The sequence below is a fragment of the Lemur catta genome, chromosome 17, assembly GCF_020740605.2.
Source record: "Lemur catta isolate mLemCat1 chromosome 17, mLemCat1.pri, whole genome shotgun sequence".
Lineage (NCBI taxonomy): Eukaryota > Metazoa > Chordata > Mammalia > Primates > Lemuridae > Lemur > Lemur catta.
Genome location: NC_059144.1, coordinates 49906214 through 49924381, shown reverse-complemented (window position 1 = coordinate 49924381; position 18168 = coordinate 49906214). Strand labels below are relative to the sequence as shown.

General features: G+C 61.1%; 1 protein-coding gene across 1 annotated transcript in view; it reads right to left on the bottom strand.

The window, feature by feature from the left end:
* Window positions 1-6043: 6043 nt before the first annotated feature.
* Window positions 6044-18168, bottom strand: part of CDH4 (cadherin 4) — a 342817-nt gene continuing 330692 nt past the window's right edge. Inside the window, exons 10-16 of the mRNA XM_045528912.1 lie at window positions 15708-15961; window positions 14923-15065; window positions 12615-12848; window positions 11498-11731; window positions 10023-10162; window positions 9052-9216; window positions 6044-6512 (exon numbers count right to left, since the gene is read on the bottom strand). Of these exons, the coding sequence (XP_045384868.1) occupies window positions 6306-6512; window positions 9052-9216; window positions 10023-10162; window positions 11498-11731; window positions 12615-12848; window positions 14923-15065; window positions 15708-15961 (1377 nt within the window). The 3' untranslated portion in view covers window positions 6044-6305. The remainder of the gene's footprint in view (window positions 6513-9051; window positions 9217-10022; window positions 10163-11497; window positions 11732-12614; window positions 12849-14922; window positions 15066-15707; window positions 15962-18168) is intronic.

The following is an 18168-nucleotide window of genomic DNA, read 5'->3' as shown; positions in this document are numbered from 1 at the left end:
GCGCGGGGCGGGGGCGCGGGCACAAGTGGGGCGCGGGAGGGGACGCGGGCACAGGTGAGGCGCAGGTGGGGCGAGGGCTCAGGCGGGGCGCGGGAAGGGAGCGTGGGCGCAGGTGGGGCACCTGCTTTTGACCATTCTGCGTCCATCCCTCTTTCCAGGCGGACACCGGCTGGTGTCCTGGTGTCCCGGGGTTTGGAGCCCAAAGCAGCCGCATCCCTGAGCTGAATCGTGGGGGCTGCCGGTGTTCAGGGTCCTGGGGGAGCGCGGTGGGGGACGCGAGCCTGCCTCCTTCCCTGGACAGCGCGTCCCTGCACCTGGGACACTCAGTACCCAAAGGGTGTTGGAGCCCAGGAGCATTGTCAGCACCAGCAACCCCAGGTTGGCGGGGGGTGGGGGTGCTCCTCTGGCCTTCACAGCTCCTGGGGCAGCTTAGCCAAGGACAGTGCAAAAGAAGAGTCAGGAGGAAGAGCTTGTCCCATCAGACAAAGGAACATATCATAAAGCCACTGTAAGCAAATCAGCATAGCATTGGCATAGACAGACAGTTTAGCCAACAGAGCAGGGACTACAGAGAAGATCCCTGTGTGTCTGAGAGTTCAATACGTGACCAAGGTCGTATTTCCGTTTAGAATAAAAGGGCGACTTAATAAATGGCACCAACATAACGTCCTATCATCTGGAGGACAGCAGTGCTGGACTTCTCATCCCATGTGGAGTACAAACTCACAGTGAATTCAGTTAAAGGGGAGAAAACCCCTAAAACCTAGAAGGAACCAAGGGAGCTACAGGTGCCATCTGGAAGCCCAGCTTGCCCAGGGCAGTGATCCAAAAGTTGCCCCTCAGGAGAGGTTGGCCCAGATGACACCTTGATTTCAGCCCAGGGACACTGACCTCCAAAATTGAGCAAATAAATCTCTGCTGTTTGAAGCCACTCAGTTTGTGGCATTTTGTCACAGCGTCCCCAGGAAACAAATGCAACAGTTAATTCAACATTTTAAGGTGAACTGTGCTGGTCAGGTCATGTCCGAGGCTGGGCCAGCCTGTGGTTTGCAGCGTTGACCCCCCTGGACCCACCGAGGGAGCCCCGCCCTGCCCCGGGCTGGCGTTTCAGTGCATCCGACCAGGCCACCTTGAGACAGAGTCGACCCTGAGTCCTCAGGCCGCCGAGGAGTAGGCCTCTGGGTGGCTGGTCATGGGCACAGGTGGCAGAGACGGCGGACAGGGCTTCGAGGGGCTTTCCAGGTGCCATTACCATCCCTGCCTGGCCCTCCCAGCTGTCTCGGGCTGATCAGCGCCTCCCCCTGCCGGACTCTGTGGCAAGGGCCACCCCCACCCCCAGCAGCTGGGAGGTCAGCACCTTGGATAGCAGCCTGCAGCCTCCCAGAGCCCAGAGCGCAGAGTGTGTGTGTGTGTGTGTGCACGTGTGCGCATGCATGTGCGAGTGTGCGTGAGCGAGGTGCAGAGTCCCCGAAGCTGGCTGGCCCGAGCCTTCTTGGCCTGCCCTGCAGGTGGGTCAGGGGACCCCTGGCTGAGCGGCCAGCGTCCCAGGGGGCTCTGCGGGATGCAGACCTGTGAGCTGACCACTCTGGATCGTCCCAGGGCGGGGGGGGTGACAGCAACCTCTGCGCAGGCCCTTTCCTCTAGGCCAAAAGCCCCCTGCCCTGGAGCTGGGGGGGACCTTACCAGGTCACCTGAGCCCTCCCACCCCCGACCTGGGCCTCGCCCTGGGAGTCTGATTACAAGGCCTGTGCCCCAGCAGTTGCCTAATTGTGGATGTAATTAGCTGCTCTGCACCCTCAAAATTAGCAAGTGGGTAATTGTGCCTGTAATTATCAACTGTACCCGTGGTAATTAACCGTGTGAGTGATTTTTTGTTATGCAAGTCATTGTGGATGCAAATTTGTGCCCAAGAAAAGGCTGAGGAGGGGCTGGGGGGAGGGATTGGGAAGAACCAGCTCTGCCTAGGGTTGGGGGAGGGGAAAGTGTTGCCCACGGGGTGCCCAGCCGGCTCCATCTGCCCTGACCTGTCTCCTGGGGTGGCGGTGGGGCTGCAGGGTGGGGCAGTGGCTGGGGGCTCAGGTCTGAGTGTGTCCCTGACCAGCCGGGGTCTTGGAGGCTGCTGAGCCTCAGAGCCTCCACAGGCCAGGAGTGGCTGGCACAGGTGCGTGGCCTCTGCCCGCCAGCCAGCACCGTTAGCAGGGGCGCCACTCTATGCCTTCAAGACAAGGAGGTGTGAGCCACTGCTGGGCTCCCCCCAGGGTGAACTCAGGCCCAGGTCAAGGCAGCCTGGGTCACGTGACTGGGCTAGATGGAGAGCTTCCAGGGACCCCAAACCCTGGTGTGGTTCACAGCCTGGGGGCTGGGACTCTACGGTGGGAGGTGAATCTGGGCGCACGGGCCTGGGGGAGATGAGCAGAGGGGAGCAGGGTGCTGCCTCCTTGGCCGAGGCCGGTGAGCTCACAGACTCCAGCTTTGCTTGGGCTTCCATGCAGGTGGCCCAGGTTGGTCTTGCTGGGACATGCGCCTGCCAGGCCCCCCTCAGAAGGCTGAGGCCTGGTGTCCCATGAAGGACATGCATCTGGGCCCAGCTCTGTTCCTCACCCTCGAGGGGCCCCCAGGCCAGCAGGGTAGGCGTGAGGGTGTCCCCCGTGGGCAGTGCTCATAGCAGACCCACCTTGGAGCCAGGTGCCACGCGAGGTCCCGGTGCATGGGGTGCACAGGGAGGAGCCTCAGCTGGGTGGATGGATCCCGCCGGTGTCGCCAACCTCCCCATGTCCATCCCCTGCCGTCCCCAAACACCGTCAGCTTCCTAAATGCGTGAAAGAAAATGAATTCAGGTCGAGGCGACTACTTCAAAGGGGACTTTATTTACTCCTTGGAAGCAGCGTGCTGACGCCCAACTCCCCGGACACCACAACTCCGCAAAGCCGGTACTCAGCTCGGGACCAAGACTGCCTGGCACTGAAAACACATCAAAACATCAACTCTCTGCCCTTTTTTTTCCTTTTTTTTTTTTTTTTGGTACAAAATGATACAAACAACAATACAAAATAGTTGTGCTGTTGACGGTTACAAAAAAAGTCAGAGCGTTTGTCTAACTGCGCAAAGCTCAGAGTTGCAGTGTGAATACATCGTACTCCAGTTTCTTTCCCCGAAACAGCCACGGTCATGCGGGCTGCTACACATTTTGTCCATTTTCAAAAAGAAACATGCAAAAAAAAAAAAATCAGAATGGAGAAAGGAGAGAAAGGAAACGTAAAATGCGTTCCAATTGTACACAGAGGTGGATCCCCGGACGGGTTGCATCGCGCAGAACCTACTTATGTACACCGCGGCGCTCTGCTGCGGGCGCTGGCTTGGACCTTGTTGGTGCTGTGCCTTTTAGCATCGGCAGAAATGGACACTCCCTCTCCCCCGACTTTTTACCTCGGAGAGAACAGGGTTGTCACCTCAGTGGACCGTGTGTGTTGGCTGGTGCTCTCGCTAGGGAAACTGAGGCATCTCTGAGGGCCTGACAATTGCCATGGCTCTGACACTTTGGTGGCGGGAGGCCTAGCGTTTTGGATGTACTGAAACACACGAGAAAGAGAAACCTGCCGGGCCAGGAGTTGGGGCGCCCAGGCCCCAACAGGCGCCATGGCCCCGGGCTGGGGGCCACCTGCTGTTCCTGCCCCTCCACGCTGTAGCGGCTCCGCCAGCGCAGGACAGAAATTCCCAAAAGAAACCAAACCGCGCCCTCGCACTGTGCGCTGCGGGTCCCCTGATCCGTCGCATCTACAAGCTACAGAGAAGACGAGTACGCTTAGCTAACGCTAACTCGAGTTCAGAGGTGGTCTGGGAGGGTGTGGGGGCCCCGTCTTTCTCTGGCCCCAGGGGCTGGCTGGCGGGGGAGGGGATGCAGTCCAGCTGTCGGGCAGCAGGGACCGGCCTGGGAAGCCTGAGGACGTCCCTCCAGCCGGTGCGGCAGCTCCAGCCTGCGTGACTTAGGCAAAGTGCAAGGGGCTTGGCAGTGACAGGCCTCGGGAGAGGGGCTGGAGGGGGCCGGCGCAGACACTCGCCCAGCTCTCCTGGGAGCCGGTGGGGTCGGGGTCTCCCGGGAGCCCAAGGCGGCCTCAGGATTTCAGAGACAAGAGTCACAGTCACACTGAGGACAACCCACTCACACTCCTCAGGCTCAGAACTCGGACTGAAGGATGAACTTTCCAAAACAACAAAAACAGAAAATTCCAGCTCCCCTCCCTCGGCCCCACCGGCCACAATCCCTCCCTGGCTGTGAGGGCCACGCCCAGAGCTCAGGACATGCTCACTTGCATAGCACAGCTTAGCCGGGGGAGCTGGTCCCCACGTCACCCCTTGGCCTCTGGGGGCCCCGCTCCTGGCCTGGCTGTCTGCACGAGGGGCACCTGGCGCACGTCATGGTGCCCCCACCCCGGGCAGTCCTGGCGGGGTTGGAATGGCCAGAGAAGGAGCTTGTGACCCAGCTCGACCCACGGAGGGGGCACAGAGTGGGTGATGAGTTGGGTGGGGGAGGGACCCTGACGTCCAGTGGCACATGCCACGAGAGTGGCACATGCGTGTGCACTCGGGTCAAAGCAGTTTAGAAAAGGGGTGACCTTGGCAGTGGGAAAGGCCGAAGGCTGAGGAGGGCAACGGACCGGAGAACCCCCAGTGGAGCACATGCTGCCCCCACAGGCACCCCTGACCTCCCCAGGCCTCCGGGGCTCACCCTGACCCCGAGCAGCAGGTGTGGGTCTTGCTCCCGGGGTCCTCCTTGTCCATTGTCAGTGCTGGGACCCCCGTGCCCCCTTAGCTGACCGCACACAAGGATTCCCCCAGGAGGGGAGGGAGGCTGCTTCCCGCCCTGGCCGAGGTTCCTGCACGCCCAGCAACGGCCGTCCTGGAGAGAGAGGCACCGGGCGTGTGGCCTCGTCCCGTGTGCAAAGGTGGCTGGAGCTGCCCCAGCAGGTCTGGACACAGCCCCTTCTGCTGTCCTCCCCAGTCTGGCTTGAGGGTCAAACACCCATGGAAAGAGCAAGGCCAGCTCTGAGGGACAGTGGCACCCCTGTCACCGGGGGCTGCTTGCGGCCAACACGGGTCCAAAGGAAAGGAGTTCACAGTTTCTGGTGTGTGGAGCCCAGAGGCAGCTCTGGGACGGGTGGAGGGGTCTCTCCCCAGCCCTCTGGAGCAAACTGGGAGCCATGGGCAGGAGCGCAGGTCCACACGGGGTGTGGTGGGGGGACAGGGGCTGCCAGATGCCCTGCAGGACGGAGAGCCTGGCTGTCATCTCCAGCCGGGAAGAGGTCAGAACCCTGACACCAGCATGGCCCTGGGGTGGCCAGAGGTGTGGAAAGTGGACAGGGGTTCGGACTGATGCCTGTTCTCTGGGCCTTTGATGGGGTCCCCTGGAGTCCAGTCACAAGGGGTGCAGGTTTGAGCTGTGACTTCTTGGGACAACACACTCTCCTGGCTGGCATTCGGGGTGACCAATGGGCTGAGGGGGGCTGTGGCTGGCTAGGGGGCCCAGGGGTGGCCGAGGGCAGAGATGGGAAGGACAGGATGGTCCCGGACCCTGTCTGCCCCAGCTGTTCACAGCATCTGGGAATAGGGGAGGAGCAGCCAGAATTAGGGGTGACAGCCAAATCCGCGGTCCTGCCTTGGGCCGTCAGGGCTTGGCCAACCCCAGGGGACCTTTCTGCTGCGGGAGCCGAAGGCTGAGCCTGGCCCCGGCTGGCTTGGGGACTCCCCAGGGCCCAGGGCACCCTGACTGTGCACAGCAAAGGCTGCTGGGATTTGGACCCCAAACTTGGGTTTTCAAATGAGACACTCACTTTCATTTCTTAAGAAAAGACCAATTAAAAAAAGAAAAAAAGACAAAAAAGAAAGACACATTCTCCCCCGTTCCCTAACTGATGCCTTCAGAGCTGGGGCCGGGCCGGGTGGAGGTGAACCTGCCTGTCTGCTCTTGGTCACTCCTGAGTTTGAGGGAATCTGTACCAAAAGGCACTTTCATTTTTTTTTTTTTTTTTTTTTAAAAACAGTGCTTCTGCTCTAAGAAATTCAAGTTAAGACAGGGTGCCTCTCGCTCTCCTGCAGGGACAGGTCGGCTACAGAGATGGGCGGCGCTGGCGTGCGAGCGCCGGGGGTGAGTGTTCATGCTGGACAGCTCAGTGCTGGGGAGGGCGGGGGGCCTCCTATCACACCACTAATGACAGTCGCGGGGCGGTCGCGGCACGCGGCCTCCGCTCAGTCCTGCTCCTCCGGCGTCCGAGCGCGGCTCTCGTTTCGGTCCGAAGACGTGCGGTCGGCTAATCCTCGTCGCCGCCTCCGTACATGTCCGCCAGCTTCTTGAACCGGGGCCCCCAGTCGTTGAGGTAATCGTAGTCCTGGTCCCCGGAGCTGGATGAGTTCAGGGAGCTGACGGAGCCCGCGGTCGAGCCGCTGCCTTCGTAGTCGAAGACCAGCAGCGAGTCGTAGGGGGGCGCCGTGGGGTCGTTGTCGGCTGCTCGGAGCCCCTGGGGTCATGGAGACGGGGGTTAGGGTGAGGCTGTGCAGTCTCCACCCAGGGGCCCAGGGCAGCCGGGGACAGCTGGGGCAGGGGGACGGGGTCCTAGGGCCTGGCATACAGTGGGTGCTCAAGAAGTGCTCTCTGCGTGTCACTGAAGGGCTGTCCGAGAACTGAGCAGGGAGGGGCATTTATGAAAACGGAGGCTGGGGCGTTGGAGGAACAAACTCGGGCGCCAGCAGTGGGAGGGGCGCGGGGCCGGCGGGGAGAGGGGGAGCGAGACGCCCCAGGAACAGCATTTGGCAACATGGCAGGGGCCACCCGCTCCTTCAGCCCTGCTCTGTGTGCAGCCGGCTGCGGTGCCCCTGGGAGCAGCCCTCCCCCGAGGCCGCGGGAGTGGTGGGTACGTGCCCGGGTCCCTGGCCCTGCGCAGGCGACTCCACCGTGCATGTTCTATGCCGGCTCTTGGAGTTTCCCTGCAGGAGCCCCAGGTTGCAGCTGGATGGGGCCCCTCACTGGCTCCTTCCCTCCCTGGCCCGCTCTCCCCACCCACCTGTGCTCCCCAAGATGAGCCCCCAAATCCTGTCTCTGGGTCTGCTTTGGGGGGAACCCAGACTGCAGACTGCGACCAGAAGTGAATTCAAACCAAAAGCAAACCCCAGTGGGCAAGGAAACATCCCCGGCTCCCGCCTGCCGGTATGGACGTCAACTGGACGTCGTAAAGGACCCAGGGCTGGGCCCACCTCGCTGTGCCCCTGCGCCCCCCGCTCTGGCCTCAGCCGCGAGGCAGGGTCAGTGGCCGTCTGCAGGGCTGGGCTCTAACCCTCCAGACTGGTCCCCAACACCACCCAGGCAAAGCCAGGGCGGAGGGAAGGGCTCAGCTAGTCAACTCTAGGTGCGGCTGAGCATCAAAGCTTTTGCTAAACACCGACAGCTCACAGAGTCTGGGGCTAGAGAGAGAGGGGAGATTCAAGATCCCTCGTCTTTCTAGGGAGATGGGGGAAGGGTTACAGCTTCACATCATGTGACGTTTTGGGCGCGGGGAGGTCTGGGTCTGAATCACACAACCTGCTTCCAGGTGGCCGGGGGCCTGGGAGGCCCCAAGCTGGGCCAGACTCCGACCTTCTCTTCCACGGATCGCTGCCTTCATGAGTTTCGTTCCTCTTGGGGATATTTTCTTTTGGGTTTATTTTGCTGTCTTTTTTCCTAGCTGCCTGAGTTGAAAGTTCAGCGCCTTTAATTCCTGCTGTCTGTTCCCTGCCGATGTGTTTGAGGCCGACGCTTTCCGCCGGTGCCACCGGCCAGCCGGCCCTGGGCAGGGTGCCCTTAGCTTCGCTCAGTGCTGAATGCTCGGTGGTTTTCATTGTTAATTTCCTCTGGGAGGTACTTAAAAATGGGCTTTTAATTATAGATGGCAGGACATACTGTGGGGGTTTTAAACTTTTAATCACATCAGAGACAGTGTTGCCGGGGCAGCATCCAGTTTGGGGCAGTCCTAGGGCTGTCACCTCTGGCCCGGCTGGCGACGTGCTTTGTGGGGAGTGTTCTGAGACATCTCTGTGTGTCTCTGCTGAGTCAATCCCGGGGTTATTGTCACTTAAACGGATTCTTGTAAAGTTAGGTTCCGACACGGGCTGAGCTGTCAGCGCTGCTGGTATTTGGGAGCAGCTGGCGAAAGCACTGGGGCCCCCGCTGGCCGTAAGGGGCCCAGGGACAGGACTCTGCAGAGCCAGTGGGGACAGAGCCGAGACAGCAGCTGCGCGGAGGTGGCTCCCGGGGAGACGTCTGTCCTGGTTCAGGCTGTCCCTCCATCTGCTGCCCCAGGAAGGACGAGGGCAGTGACACAGGGAGGTGGGCACCCTGGACAGCGCCCAGGCTGCCTGGCTGCATCATGGCAGGCATTGCAGACCCGTGCGGACGGGGCGCTCAGAGGCTGCGTGTGCCGCCCGCTGGGTCTTCAGCACCAAGTTGCCTCCAAACCCCCAGTGGCAGGTTGGGCACGTGCTCAGGTGGCAGCTCCGGAGGGAGGTCACCCCTGGGCTGGTTCCCACCTGCTGTGTCCGGCTGCACGGGGTGGCAGGGGGGTTGGCCCAGGCCTGCCTGAGACCAGGCGTCCTCGGGCTGCGCCTGCCTAGCATGGGGCTGAGTGGAGACAAGCGGGGGGCGGGGGACCTGCCGACGGCAGTGGGCCAGGCCTGCAAGTCGGGTGCCAGGGCCTCCTTGTACCCCAGTGCTGTGCCTCGGTCACCTCGGCTGCTGCTCCTAAAAGCTGTTCCTACCAAAGCCCCTGGGCTGCTGCCCTAAGTCTTACCGTGTGCCAAGCCTGGTGTTAGTCCCCGCCCTGCCCAGAGGCAGGAATCTCAGTCCTTGGATGGAGGAGGACGGGGAGGCAGAAAATCGCCCAGGGCCACACGGCTGGCGTGGCAGGGCCAGCCCTGAACCGGTCTGATCCGCCTCCTCACCCCCAGGCGCTGCTTCTGTTTGCGTGAGTGGGGTCTTACCTTTGGAGGGGACACCCTGCTGGGGCCCTCCCACGGCCGGGCACCCACCTCGTTGATGAAGTCGCCGATGTCGCCGGGGTGGGGCACCACCGGCCTGGCTGGGTACTGGGGCTCGGCGCCCACTGGCCGCTCGTCCACCCGCCGCACCCCAGGCGCCTTGCTCAGCACGTGCTCCATGGCTTCCGGCTGCTGCAGCTGGCTGAGGTCGTAGTCCTGAGGGGCCAAGCGGAGTCAGGGGGAGGCTGGATGGGTGGTGAGGGGTGTCGGGGAGGGGGGTGAGGGGTTACAGGGACAGGCAGCAGAATGCTGTGCCCTTGTCCTGTTCCGTGCCCTGGGCCCTGGGGCACCTGACGTCCTATTTCATCACCACGCTACCCCTCCCGCGATGCCTGCATCCTTGCCTGTCTCCCGGCAGATGTGGCTGTGCTGGCTGCCCTCGGTGGCCTGGAGCTGCAGGTGACCCCACTGCTAGGCTGCTCTGTGACAACGCCCACCCTGAGAGCTCAGACGAGAGCAGCCGCCCTCCCCCTGAGCACCTTCCTCTTGTGCCCCCTGTGGGCTGGGATGCAGAGGGGTCTGAGCCGCAGTGCCCCAAGTCCCCCAACAGCCAACCAGGCGACTCCCTGCAGTCCACCCTCCTGGGCACCGGTCCCTGTCCCTGGCACTTGGCAGCCTCCAGCACACGGGAGTGTCGGGCCAGTGGGCATCCCTGTCCCCAGCCCACCGAGCCCCTCCCCTCCCAGGCACAGGCAGCACTGGGCCGGGGCGTGGCTGCAGGGAGGGAGAAGGCGAGATGGGGGCGTCACAGGCCCCTCGTGGAAGGCACAGCCCAGCCGGGCTGGACGTGTGAACGTGGGCACGTGGGCAGGGCATGAGGTCTGGGAGGCTGCCCTCCCGTGTGCGACTCTGCACGTCACACAAGGAACATGTGACGCCTTCATGCCGTGGAAAAGGCCACGTGTCTACTGTCAGCTGAGAGCTGGACAGGTGTGGGGAGGCCTGGGCCGGCCCGGTCTCACCTGGTCCTCCTCGCCGCCGCCCTCCTCGTCGTACTTGAGGATGTTGTCGCGCACGTCGTCCTCGGGGTCGATGAGCAGCTGCTTGGTGTGGCGCTCCTTCTCCCGCCGCTTCATCCACACCACGAACAGCAGGACCATGGCTGCGGGGGCCGCACCGTAAGCAGGGCGTGCGTGTACGTGTGTGCACGCCTCTGTGTCTGTGTGGGCATGTATGTGCAGGCATGCAAAGTACGCATACACGTATGACCGTGTGTGCCTGTGTGTATGCACACGTGCATGCCCGTGTGAACATTCATATGCATGTATGCACGTTCCATTCACATCCGTGTAAGCACATATCCGTGTGTACACGCACGAGTATCTGTATATGTGCACATGTAAGCACGTATGTGTGCCTGTGTGTGAGTGCATGGATTTGTGTGTGTATGGTGTGTGCACTTGTGTTCATGTGTGTATATGTGCACATACATCTCCACAGATCTGTGTGTGCACGTCTCTGTGTATCTGTGTGGGCATGTATGTGTAGCCATGCAAAGTACACATACACGCATGACCATGTGTGCCTGTGTGTATGCACACGTGCATGGCCCGTGTGAACATTCATATGCATGTATGCATGTTCCATTCACGTCCATGTAAGCATGTATCTGTACACACGAGTATCTGTATATGTGCACATGTAAGCATGCATGTGTGCCTATGTGTGAGTGCATGGATTTGTGTGTGTATGGTGTGTGCACTTGTGTTCACATGTGTATATGTGCACATACATCTCCACAGATCTGTGTGTGCATGTCTGTGTCTACATATGTACTTCATGTGTGGGTATATGCTCACTCGTGTACAGGTGTGGGTGTGAGCGAGGGCACGCATTTGTACGTGTGCATAGTGCGTGTGTGCTGTGCGGTGCACACCCATGTGCCCGGGAATACATCTGTGTGTGCGGTTTCCGAGGCAGAGCTGGCCAGGCTCACGCCCTCGCTCCTACCCGCTGCCTGGGCGCGGGGAGAGTATTTGAGTGTTTGTCTACTTATTTCCCTCCTCCTGCACCCACTGGAGGACGAGGCTGGCTCAGGAGCGTGTGACCTGGGTGGGGCCGTGAGCACGTCCGTCCCCTGGCTGGTCACTGGTTCCAGGCATGCCTGTGACCCGAGCCAGCCAACGAGAGAGTCCCAAGACTCTGGACGGGGACGTTGACGAGCCTGGGAGGCAGAGCAGAGCCCTAGAAAGGGGCCAGGCCTCGGGGGACACTGCCGAGCTGCTCCCAGGCCGGCCCCCCCGACTGAGAGTGAGGGAGGCCCGGTCTCCCGTCAGCACGTGGCCAGCTCGGGGGTTTCTGAAACGGTCCCAGCGGATGAGATGAGGCCGAGAGATGTGGGCTGTGGGGCCAGCCTGGGCCTGCCCTCCTCCCGGCCACCCTGGGACGGAGATTGGCACCTGTGACACCCCCGCCCCCCGCGCCCGGCCACACTCACTGAGCAGGATGAGGATGCAGATGAGGATGGCCACGATGGCGCCAGTGCCCAGGCCAGCGGCCGCCACCGCGCCGATGGTGGTGCAGTCGCCGTTGTCGTCACACGGGCACACCTTGACTTTGATGACGGACGTGTTGGTCAGGGGCGGGTTCCCAGAGTCTGTGACGATGATGGGGACGTCGTACACCCCAGCCTCCAGGTACAGGATGCGCAGGCTGAGCTGGGCGTAGTCACCTGGTGCAAAGCAACGGCGAACGCTCAGCCCCGCTCCAGGCGAGGCTTCCAAGGGAAAGGCCAAGTCTGCCGTCACCAGAATCTAAACGATCTGCTTGGCTGACACACACGCACGCCTGCGCACACGCCAGCTGACACACATGCACGCCTGCGCACACGCCACGTCACGCCGCTAAGCTAAGAGATGCTGGGGGTGCCCGAAAAAAGCAATTGTGTGTGGGATGAAGAAATAATTTCCCGAATACATAAAGTTTTACCAAATCAATTAGAAAAAATCCTCCCAAATAAAAATAGGCAAAGATGTGGAGCGGGCAGTGCACAGCGGGAGCAAAACGGCCGATAAACACATGAAACAGCTTCCACTGGTATTCAGACGCAGACGGAAAAAATGACTTTGACCATGAAATTGGCAAAATGCTGTTTAAAACAGTCGTATTCCGTGTTGGTGAAGTTGGGTCTGAGGAGACAGGCCCCTCCTGGTGGAAGGAGACGTTGGAATGAGGTTTCCAGAAGGCGTTTTCACACTGCCGCCAAACGTCAGAACTTCGGTGCCGTGTACACGACAGACCCGAGACTGGAGACGCATCGGTCAGGGCCGGGCAGTGGGGAACCGGCTCTGCACGGGGCAGGGGTTTCGCAGTCACAGCTGCGAGGAAGCTCACGGCTGAGCGCGTTAAAACTGTGAGAAACTGGGGACGACTTGTGGCCTCCCCAGGGAAGGTGTGAGCCGGGGGGACAACTGAAGACTTGTGGGGCGGCTGCCGGGAAGGCAAAGCCCGGACAGTCCTCGTGCAGGCCACCCCCCTCCGGCACTCACGCTGCACCCCGGGCGCAGTGAGGCCCCGTGGCAGCTCACCGTGGGCGTGGCCCGAGGTGCGCTCACCGTTTAAGCGGGTGATGGTCCAGTTCTTGCGCACGGCGGCCGGGACGAAGGGCAGCTCGAAGACATAGGGGCCGATGTTGGGGTCGACGTCGGCGTCGGCGGCGGTGATGTTGATGGCGTTGAGGTTGGGCCGCTCGCAGATCTGCGCCTCCTTGGGCAGCAGCTCGGGGGCGTTGTCGTTGATGTCGATGAGATAGATCTGGAGGGTCCCCGTGCCGCTGGCGGGGGGGATCCCTGCGGGATGGATGTGGGGTGACCACTTGGGGACAGACGCGGGGACACCCCTACAGTCCCACAGCCCGATGCAGGGCACGGCCACCCACACAGCTGCGCCCTGGGCTGACCCACAGCCCAGCCGGAGCCCCACCCTGCGCCGACACCGCTGCACGCCAGAGGCAGCCGCTTGGCTGCAAACTGCGTGTCAGCAGACAAACCAGCACACGCGACCACACAGACATGCAGCGGCGCCAGCCCCCCACTGCGCACACACGGTGGGAGGCACATCCATGCGGAGCCCCGCGGGACATACCCCCTACTGATGGTGCAGCTGCCTGAAGTGGCGCTCACAGCCACGCTCTGGGGGCCCATCCCCTCGGGGGTCCAGGGAGGGGCTCTGAGGATGCTGGGGCCAAGGGCAGGGTGATCACGTCCCACTTTCACCTGCTCCAGGACGAGCTTTTTTGCACCAGCTGCTCTTGCTCGTGAAGCCTCAGCTGCGAGGCTGTTCCTTGACCTTCCCGGGTGTGCCCTGCCACGGGGCCTTTGCACATCCTATTTCCTGACTCTGGGACATTCCTCTCCTGCCCTGTCTTCCCCTGGCTTGTTCTTTCTGGCCCATAGGTCTTGGTCCCAAGGTCGGCTCCTTGTCACCAAGGGGAGGTCCTGGTCCCTCTTCCGTCCTCCTGTTTTGTTTTGTTTTCTTCCAGCACTTCCTTCGCCCTGAAATTGTCTGGCTTACTGGTTTCTCACCTGTTTTCCCAGAGTAGAGACAGCTAAGTTGTCCCCATGATCTATTTTTTGTTTTCTTTTAATAAAAGAACTGGAATCCCACATTTTATCTAGGATTGGTGCTGTCCACCTAGAAGCACCTATGTCCCCAGTCCCCTCGTAGCTGGGTGTGGCTGTGTAAGTTCTGGCCTGTGTGGCACTTCCTGGAAGTCCTCAGAAGGGCAGGGGCATGTCTGTGCCCTCCTTGCTCCTCCTTCTGTTTGTCAGAAGGTGGATGTCATGGCCGGAGCACCAGCAGCCATTCTGGACCACGCCAAGCATGGGGGAGTGGCCGGAGTGAGCAGGTTCTCAGATCTGACCCAGGCCGCCTGCCTCTAGCTTTCTTTTATGTGAGAGAAAATAAGACTCAATCTTGTTGACATTACCGTCACTACTGTGCAGCTGAGCCAGGTTCCAGCTGACACACACGGGATGTCAGCCATGCAAAGGCAGGCCCTGGGCACAGGCCAGCGCTCTGGGAACAGCAGTCTGGCAAACGCTGGCCCAGCGCTCACTGTGCCAGACCCCACCTCAGTGCTGGGGTGACACAGACTTGTTTGACTCTTGGAGGTGCTGGACTGGCCTCTGGTTCCAGAATCTTCACTCCCACCCATTCTGCCAGCACCTTGCTTCTCAAGACACTACCCACATCCCTCAGAAAGCCCCGAGTGCTCCAGAACCTTCTTCCCGCTGCCTCTGCCCTGCCTGTCCTTACCCTCCCACCCAGGCTCCCGGGGTCCTCCACTGTCACCGGCCCCGGGGCATCCCCGACCTTCTCGGGGCTCCCAGGGCCTCTATCCCTGCCCCCTGCTGCGATGGAGGGCACAGGCGTCGTGGGTGGTCACAGCAGAGGTGGCACCTAGGGTCTGTCTGGGGACGGGGCGGCCGAGTGGCGGGGCTGGGCCTTCCCGGGCTTCTCTGGTCCTGGGCAAGCCCTGCGGCTGCAGAAGCTGGAAACTGCGGGCCTGGTTCTCAGGCCTCGGTTTCGGGGGAAGCCCAGGAGCCATTCGGGTCACAGAGTTAGGCAAGGCGGTCGGCCACCATCCCTGACTGCCCTGGTGCCCACGAGTGAGTGAGTGACGCAGGAACCACCGAACGGGGACAAGTGAGTGGGTGACGGCAGTCAGGTGGAACGACTGAAGTGTGGATGAGTGGAGGGGGCACCGCCTGGGGACAGCAAGTGACAACGAGCCCCTGACTCCCACGGTACAGACACTGCCTTGTCCGCCCCCCAGCCCTCCCTGGCCAGTGCCCTTCCTCGCCCACGGAACCAGCCACGGGACAGCCACGGAGAGAGCTGCCTCCCCGGAGCTGGGCGCACCGTTGTCAGCTGCCAGGAAGGTGGCCTCGTAGACGTTGTTTTTGATGTAGAGGGACTCGCGGTCGAGGACGGCCGCCGTGGTGACCTGACCGTTGGTGGCGTTGATGTGCAGCCAGTTCGCCGGGTCCGACAGCTTCGAGTACCTGCGGAGAGCGGACGTGAGGGGAGGCCGGGGGCTGGGCGAGCAGCTGCCCTGGACCCCGGCCCTCCGGCCCCTGGGGTCCCCGCCAGCCGCACATCCCGCACAGGCCAGAGTTTCCGCTCCTCGCAGCGCCTGGAGCCGTGCCCTCCTCGGGGGCTCCTGCCGCCCTGCGCTGGCCCCAGCGGGACAGGCCACGGCAGCGGCCCATTGTCACTGAGCTCTGGCTTGGGGGGGCGTCCCACCCTGCTGTGTGCCCCACGGACAGCTGTGCTCATTGTGTCCATGTCACAGATGGAGACACTGAGGAACAGAGAGGGTAAGTGACTTGCCAAAGTCACACAGCTGGTGGGAGTGCAGCAGGATCAGAACCCGCCTTGATGTCTACACACTGTCCACTCCTCCCCCTGCAAACTGTGATGGGGATTCCCGGCACCAGGCTGTCCCCGGACTGCGGTGGCCGCTGCTCCCTGCCTGGAAAGACACCCCGGGTCGGGACACCCCACCCACTTGCCGGGGTTTCTGGGTTGTGGGGTTCACTGGGCGTTTCGGGACTCTTACTCATGGAAGGTGGGGCCTGAGGGTTGGAAGCCGCTTCTGGAGGGCCCAAGGGCAGGGCGCGGGGGGCTGTGCCCTGCGGACCCACCTCACGGCTTGTTGCATGAACCGGTCGGGGTCCACGGCTGCAAACGTGGTCAGCACGGTGCCCGTGGGCACGCCCTCCTCCAGGCGGATCAGCTTGTGGTTCGAGGGGAAGTAGGGGGCCTCGTTGACGTCCACGACTGAGATGGTCACGCCTGCTGTGGACTGGAAGGACATCTGGATCCCGCTGGCCAGGGGCGCCTGGTTGGACACCATCACCGTCAGCATGAAGGCCCTGTTCAGCTCGTAGTCCACGGCCTGGAACGAGAGGCAGGAGTGCGGGGGTGGCACGGGCCAGCCCGTGGTGGGATACCCGGGCTGGTCGTCTCCTCCCGCCCCGGCTGGTGCCGGCTCTTCTCTGCCCCAAGGGTCGCAGTGCCCGGCTGCCCTGAGCTGGGTTTGGCCCACAGGGGGAGAGAGGGGCTAGGCTAGAGGACCCTCAGTCCCCCCGCCCCATGCCGTGCTGAGGCAGCAGCTGGGCTCCCTGGGTGCCACAGCCCCGGCCGCGTGGCTCCTCTTCTGCACTGGGACCCCATCCCCGCCCTGCTTGTCCGGGGCACCTCACCAGGTGCGGTGGGCTGAATGGTGGCCCCCGAAAGACATGACCCCCTGGAACCTGCAAATAGGCCCTTATTTGGAAATAGGCCTTCGCAGGTGTAAGTTAAAGGTCTTGAGATGGACGGAGACACGAGACAGGGGCCCTGGTAAGAGGGGGGACCAGGGACATTTGAGACACACGATGCGGGGGAGGCCGTGTGAAGGCAGAGGTGGGGTCTGGAGGGATGCAGCTCCAAGATGCAGACCCCAAAGATTGCCAGCAAGCGCTGGAACCGGAGAGAGGCGAGGATGCTCCCTGGGGCCCCCGAGGGGCACGGCCCGCCCACACCTGCCTCAGACCTCCGGCCTCCGGAGCTGGGGGGAGCGCGGTTCTGCTGTTCTGCCGTCGGTCACCGCGGCCCCCGGACAGCAAGCACCAGGCCTGGGGCCCTCCCTTCCACATGCGGCGCCGACTGACGCGACTCGTTAGGTCCTCTCGGTGCACCAGGCCCCTGACCGGCAAAGACTAGCCCAGTTCTGCAGTCGGCGGTGTTTTTTCAGAAACCTGCTCAAGCCTTTCCTACGTGCTGGGGAGGGAGGGAAGTTACACAGAAGCAGCCTGGCGCGCTGAGACACGTTTGACGGCAAAGCGCGCAACCGGAAAGAACGCAACACAACACGCTGCAACTGCAGTGGAAACGCAACACAACACGCTGCAACTGCAGTGGAAACGCAACACAACACGCTGCAACTGCAGTGGAAACGCAACACAACACGCTGCAACTGCAGTGGAAACGCAACACAACACGCTGCAACTGCAGTGGAAACGCAACACAACACGCTGCAACTGCAGTGGATATTCTGCTCAGACACACACAGGTCGTGTGCGCGAGGTCACGCGTCTTGGAAACAGCCCCCACGTCCGCCGGCAGCAGCTGGCCGGAAGCCTGCCCTGTGTCACGCAGTGGCGACGTTGGCGCTGTGAACGGTTTTGGGAACCGTCCTGGGGACGGCTCCAGGGTCTGCGGTGAGCGAGACAGCGGCACCCACAGGGTGCGCCCCTCACACGCCAGAGGGAGAAGAGTTCGGCTTTGTACATGTATGTGGTCATATTTGCAGCAAGAAACACTGCAAGCACACACCCAAAACTAATAAAAATGGGCGTCTGTAATCAGAGGGAAGGAACGGCGTGAACGTCACCCCGGGAGCGCGAGTTTGCTGTTTACGTCTAGTCACGCAGCTTAGGTTTTGGAGTCATATATTATCTTACACGCTCACGTCGTAGGTCTGACAAGTAACATTATACATGTAAAGCAATCACTAAAAATGCAAACAATCAGGGACTATGGGATGAAGCTACTAGGTTATTGTGAAATGTCCTGTTTCCTTAAGTACTAAGTTAAGACAGTTGATATCTCTGACGCTTCACTTTGGCACTTCCTGTTTCCGGTTTATTGTGAAGGCACATCCTCGTTCTTTCAAACACACGTGGCCTGTGGTTATCTTTCAAATTTTTTAGAGCAATTTTTGTGAAGTCGTAAGTCAAAAGTTGTGTTATTTTTGAATATGAGTTCTGTGGTGGAACCAATGCAGCACAGACAGCTTGAAATATCAACAAAGTGTTTGGGAAGGACGTGGCTAATGAACGCCCAGTACGTCGATGGTTTGAGAAGTTCCGTTGTGGTGATTTTAATCTTGAAAGTGAGCTACGTGGGTGACCCGAGACCAAGGTGGATAATGATGAGCTGAAAGCCGTAGTGGAAGTGAATCCGTCTCAGCCTACACGTGAATTAGCAGCAAGGTCTGACGTTACTGTTCCAATAATATTGGACCATTTGAAACAAATGGGCAGGGAAAGAAGCTGGGTAGATGGGCACTGCATGAATTAAATGAGCGTCAGAAGAGAGATGGTCTCGAAGCTCGCCTTT